General features: G+C 42.4%; 1 protein-coding gene across 1 annotated transcript; it reads left to right on the top strand.

The window, feature by feature from the left end:
• Positions 1-4,018: 4,018 nt before the first annotated feature.
• On the top strand, positions 4,019-5,113 carry ier2a (immediate early response 2a). The gene has a single exon (XM_084926270.1). It carries the CDS (start codon positions 4,119-4,121, stop codon positions 4,683-4,685), a length of 567 nt encoding a protein of 188 aa, XP_084782396.1. The 5' UTR covers positions 4,019-4,118; the 3' UTR covers positions 4,686-5,113.
• Positions 5,114-6,335: the final 1,222 nt, after the last annotated feature.

Below are 6,335 nucleotides of genomic sequence, written 5' to 3'. Positions count from 1 at the left end.
ATTTTGCCACAGATTCTCGATTGTATTTAGATCTGGACTTTGACTGGGCCATTCTAACACATGGATATGTTTTGTTTTAAACCATTCCACTGTTGCCCTGGCTTTATGTTTAGGGTCGTTGTCCTGCTGGAAGGTGAACCTCCGCCCCAGTCTCAAGTCTTTTGCAGACTCCAAGAGGTTTTCTTCCAAGATTGCCCTGTATTTGGCTCCATCCATCTTCCCATCAACTCTGACCAGCTTCCCTGTCCCTGCTGAAGAGAAGCACCCCCAGAGCATGATGCTGCCACCACCATATTTGACAGTGGGGATGGTGTGTTCAGAGTGATGTGCAGTGTTGGCCAAAAAGTTCCATTTTGGTCTCATCTGACCAGAGCACCTTCTTCCACATGTTTGCTGTGTCCCCCACATGGCTTGTGGCAAACTGCAAACGGGACTTCTTATGGTTTTCTGTTAACAATGGCTTTCTTCTTGCCACTCTTCCATAAAGGCCAACTTTGTGCAGTGCAGGACTAATAGTTGTCCTATGGACAGATTCCCCCACCTGAGCTGTAGATCTCTGCAGCTCGTCCAGAGTCACTATGGGCCTCTTGGCTGCATTTCTGATCAGTGCTCTCCTTGTTCAGCCTGTGAGTTTAGGTGGACGGCCTTGTCTTGGTAGGTTTACAGTTGTGCCATACTCCTTCCATTTCTGAATGATCGCTTGAACAGTGCTCCGTGGGATGTTCAAGGCTTGGGAAATCTTTTTGTAGCCTAAGCCTGCTTTAAATTTCTCAGTAACTTTATCCCTGACCTGTCTGGTGTGTTCTTTGGACTTCATGGTGTTGTTGCTCCCAATATTCTCTTAGACAACCTCTGAGGCCGTCACAGAGCAGCTGTATTTGTACTGACATTAGATTACACACAGGTGCACTCTATTTAGTCATTAGCACTCAACAGGCAACTGACTGTACTCAGACCAAAGGGGGCTGAATAATTACACACACCCCACTTTGCAGTTATTTATTTGTAAAAAATGTTTGGAATCATGTATGATTTTCGTTCCACTTCTCACGTGTACACCACTTTGTATTGGTCTTTCACGTGGAATTCCAATAAAATTGATTCATGTTTGTGGCTGTAATGTGACAAAATGTGGGAAAGTTCAAGGGGGCCGAATATTTTTGCAAGCCACTGTATATGCCAGGTAGTCAGTAATCCAGAAGATGGTGGATGTCTTTGCTTATTTTTCCAGTAGATTCTTTTGTAGTAGCAGCTGAATTGTGTTAGGTGCATTTAAGGAACCAAAGAAGGTGATCCTCACAGTGTAGCCATTACTATCTAGATGGGAATATAGTTTTTGCACTACTGTGACTGTTTCATCCACCCTCAATTTTGGTTGATATGCAAACTGCACAAGACATATTTTCATTTCTGGTGGGCTGAGATTAGTATTTTTATCTCCCGTGAGGAAGCTCCTGTGGTTTGAACACAATTACTCAATAGTTATTAACCTCTGATGGTGTCAACTTCAGTACAGGAACCAGAATGGATGCTTTTCCACAACACCAGTATCTTCTCCTGCTTCAGACTCAGGTTGTAATTGTGACCCACCTGTGCTCTCCAGTCTGCCCTCTAGCTGTCTGTCACCTTAAACCCAGTGATTTTATTTATTCCGCTTAAGACATCCCTTGTTTTAAGCCCCCAGCTTCCTCTTCTATGAGTTTTTGCATTTCCTCAGTTTCACCCTAAGGCCATGCTGCGCTCTCATCAGTTCTTCCCCATCTCAAGACCTAGAGAGTAAATTCTTTATGAGCACATATTATAATTTTTTAATAGGCAGCAAACACCAACGTTTTGAGTCACTTCCATAAAACAACCACGAGAGGGGAGTCTTTAACTGATCTAGCATTTTGTCACAGGGGACCAGAAACAACTTTGAATTTACCAAGGTTAAAATTGACCTCTACCTTTAATGTGGGAGCCCAGAAAAATGATTGCAGGAGCAGTCATTTTTACACACAGTCTGCTCAAAGTCTGAGCAGAAAATAAAGCTCAAATCACTTCACAATTCATCTGGTAGGTGATTTTCTTAAACTTGTGTAGCTTTTAGATGATGTAGATGTTTAGTCCAGATTAGTCTACATCTAATCTGGACTTTCTGTCTCGTTCTCCCACTCCTAGTTTTCTCGCTTCTCTTTGGTAGATTTGTTTAGGGTTTTCAGTCTATGTATTACCTGTTTTACTAACACTGAGAGTTAATGCAAATGCAACATTTGACAATCATCTCCAGGACTTTTACTTGCTTACTCTGTAAAGAGATAAAGAGAAAGTCCCACAAGTGTCTGTGAAACAGCTTTTGGGGGAATTATAATTGTATTATAATTAATTCTCCTAAAAATAAATCACTGTGTATAAATAATGCCTCTTCAGCTTTTTTTACGATTTTGTTGAAGGCCTCAAACTAAACTGAAATAACCAAAATGTTGTCAACTTTCAAAAATGTGTCAGCCTAAGTCTATTTTTCCAAGTAAGAACATGTTTCAGGGGTTCAGACCTATCATTATCGAGAATTTATGTTTTAGTGAGAGGCATTCTCAAGAAAAAACAATCACCTGCATGCCAGAAATTCCTTAGGAATTACGCAGCTCGAGATTCAAAGTCTTCGCGTTTCCTTCATGACCCAAAAATCTTATGTAGCACATCTTTAAACCGGTACAGTATACAGTAATTTTTAAAAGTTTAAACTTCTCATATTTATGTTATATTTCATGTAGACCGCTCTGGCACTGAAAAGGGAAGCGGGCACACTGCGGTTTCTGATCACCCCATAATGTAGCAGAGTGAGTTTCATTGTCCAAATATGGTCTGAAGGAAGCAGCAAGCACTGACGCAATCTGGTGTTGTTACTTTAAATGGCTTCAGGAAAGCAGGGCTCCCACTCACGTCATGGGTTTTCCTTTGCGCTGGCCCACTACAGCCGGATGAACTAAATATGGGCATCTGTGTGTGCGTTTGTGTGTGTGTGTGAGAGCGCAACACACTCCACCTCCCATTTTTCTTTCTTCCTGCAAGAGGAAGCAACACCCTGGGGGGATGGGCGTCATTGGAGAACTCACAGACTGATTGGTATTAACCCTAGAAGTGAAACATAGTTCGTCTCTGGAGTAAAAATGTGACTGAAAAAACAAATAAACAAAAACGATTGAATTTATGCACTTCTTAGTAAATCTGCTACAGATTGCCTGCAAGCAGTAGAAGCTTGTTGAGTGCAAAAACACAGGTAAATAATTTCCTTAGGGAGAAATAATAATAATAATAATAATAATTATTATTATTATTATTATTATTGTTGTTGTTGTTATTATTATTACTATTATAAAAACCCGCATTGTTGTAAATGAGCAGTGTCATTAGAAGAGACACTATTGACTCTTTTAAAAAACACAGCCAGACTCCAATTTTTACATTTATTTATGAATTGGTACTAACTGATGTCAGAAAAGGGCTTTTTCAAGAAATTATTGTTTATTCTCTTTTCCATTAATTCACTTATGTGTTATATATCTCTACAAAGATCTGCAATAATGTATATACCTTGGACACTTCATAGACACTAATAACTGTATATAGGTTTATATCATGTGTAATTCATATTTATATTTTGATGCCTCATATTCACTTAGCGCTCTGTTTTACATTATTATTTTTCATTATTTCTAGATACAATAAAGCTGACTTTGAATAATTTTATATATTGTTTATCATAATAATCATCGCTGTTGATATTATTATTAGTAGTTATCGTTGTTGCAGTAGTAGTTTTATCACTGGGCGAGTTATTTTCTGCTTTGTGTGCGTGTTTTGCAGCTTACAGTAAATAGCCGAGCTTGTTGTGTATCTTTGAGGATTAAAATAGCTACAGTTGTCTAACCAGCTGGTGCACGGCTGTTTGAAACAGGAGTCTGGGTATGAGGCCGGTGGGCGGGCCTCTCGTGTGACGCTGCACTGAGTGACGTCAAAGAGGTGATAAATAGCTGTCTCGCGCTTCGTCCGTGTCTGTGTGAAGTCAGAGGGGGAAACACGGGATATACAAACCTTTTGACTGTTTGTCTGGGAGTAGTTTCAAAACAATCCGTGACATGGAGGTCAGCGCAGAGGCCAAGAGGATCATGGTCGTGGCTTTGGGGAAACTGTACAGCTCCCGCACCCAGCGAGGGGGTCTCCGTCTTCACCGGAGTCTCCTGCTCACTCTGGTCATGAAATCTGCCCGGGACATCTATCATGCGGCCCAGGCAACAGCTCAAAGTGCCGCCCCGACATGTGAACCACAACACCCGGCTGTTAATGTGATAACCACAAGGCCAGCTGCCGCTCAGGGGCTCCAGAGTCCCGCTTCTCACCCAGCTGAAGAGTCACGGACCGCCGGTTCATCCACTGAGCTACGCTGCGCGCGGCACGCGCACATCCGCGCGGAAAACAAGGAGAATGTGTGCCCGTCCGGCCCCGCACAGCACTCCAGGAAAAGACGGGGCAAAGCGGCTGCTGAACCGGACTTTCTGCCCTGCAAGAAAGCAAAACTCGAGCAGGTGAACTGTCATCAGCAGCTCATTGTCAGCTCCGTTTTGAGTGACTATGTGAAGTGCAGTAGTGAACTGCGAACAGCCCCAACCCCCATTCCCGTGCAGACAGCCATCGCAGCGTGTTGAAGACCTGCTGAAATTAAAAGCAGTGAACTTTTTAAGGCCTGGATGTCTGGACGTGTCCATTTTGCAGGCTATACCTGCTCCAGGGACTGGCTTTGGATGGATGACCCAAGAGTCCCAGTCATGGCTGAGCAAGGAAGCCCCGGAGCATGCCCACCGTGGAGGTCTCAGTGACTTGTGATCTAATTTATGACCTCACCTGATCAAAGGCTGGACTATCATTACGCCTTAAACTAGACTGTATGAATTGACTCTATGTACATTTTACACAAGTGTGTTTGGGGACCATGCTGTCAAAACAGCAAATGTACATTTTTACTGAAGATTTTTTTTTTTGCGGGGAGGGGGGGGGGGGGGGGGGGGGGCGGTGTAAAACCTTGAATGACTTTATCTACCTCAGTATTTATTAAACCTTTGGTATCTAATATGAATCTGAAGTCGTGTGTTGTTTATAAGCTGTCATATTACAGTACAGATAGCACAGTGAGAGACCAAGGTGTTGTGTGTAATGGGTGGCAGGGTGGAGCTGCTGTGAGGTGCAAGAAACCGTGTGAAAGTTGGATGTGGGTGTGTGTTTGTTAGTCTGACAGGAAACTGGCTTGGGTGTTTTCCTCCCCCATGCCTCTTCCACCTCCAGGCTGATTTGCAGAACAAAAGCTGGGACAATTCCAAGGATGGGGGGCTCTAAAGAATGAGGAGGAGGAGGCTGTCAAGCCTTTTGACTGACCAAACAAGGAGAACAATCGGGGTCCTGTTGCCATCCAAGAACTACACTGCTGTTTTTTTGTTCACATTCGTATGCATTCCATACGCTCTAAACCTATAAACGTGGATAAAGCTCTTGGCTCTACTACTATTTGAGTGTTGCAGCAATTTGCAATTATTTAAACAAATCAAATAATTAGACCTGTTTTTCTGATTAAAATTAAATTTCCAGATTATTATTTTTTAATCTGTATTTAAAGGTTTAAAAGGCTTATGATTGTTTAGCTCTACGGAAAGCAGTTTGTGAGTTTGTTATGTTTTTAAAACTCAGTATAAAAGTCACAGCATGAAGCAAGTACAACAGGGATTCACCCGCTGCTGTGTTTGTGTTGGGGGAAGGGGGTTAAGCCTGGAAAATAGAAGCAGGAATGTGGGGGAAGTGCCTGTGTGGCCTCCACGAGGCCTCAACTTGTGCAGCTTAGTCTTCCGGCTGAAACCGGAGGGCCCAGAGGGGCTGGGAGGAGTGGCCGGAACTGTCTCTACATGCCTGTGAAAATACACATCAGACACATGAAACTTTTAAGTGCATGTGTGTGGCTATTCCAGTGCAGACTCCTTCTTTACTCCACCTTCACCTTTTTTTTTATTTTTGTCCACACACAAGCTCATTTGGAATTTACATGCTGACAAACTCAAGTCTTCTTCATGGGGAAGCATAAAGGAACTTATTTAATATATACTTCAGAACTGAAATACAAAATACAGGGGGAAAAAATAATTCAAATTAGACCAATTAAAGCAACTAAAATGAGGAAGCTAAATGAGCTGACTGAGCCTTTTCAGGCAGATGTGTCAGCGAGCCTCAGCATAGTGTTGCAGAATGGAGGAGGCCTGTTTAATTATAATTCATTTTTATGCTGAGCAAATCATCATATTGGGTGTGATTAT

Source organism: Perissodus microlepis, chromosome 4 (assembly GCF_051167445.1).
Source record: "Perissodus microlepis isolate ML-2025 ecotype Zambia chromosome 4, ASM5116744v1, whole genome shotgun sequence".
NCBI classification, from domain to species: Eukaryota; Metazoa; Chordata; class Actinopteri; order Cichliformes; family Cichlidae; genus Perissodus; species Perissodus microlepis.
This window is presented reverse-complemented; position numbering and strand designations above follow the sequence as displayed.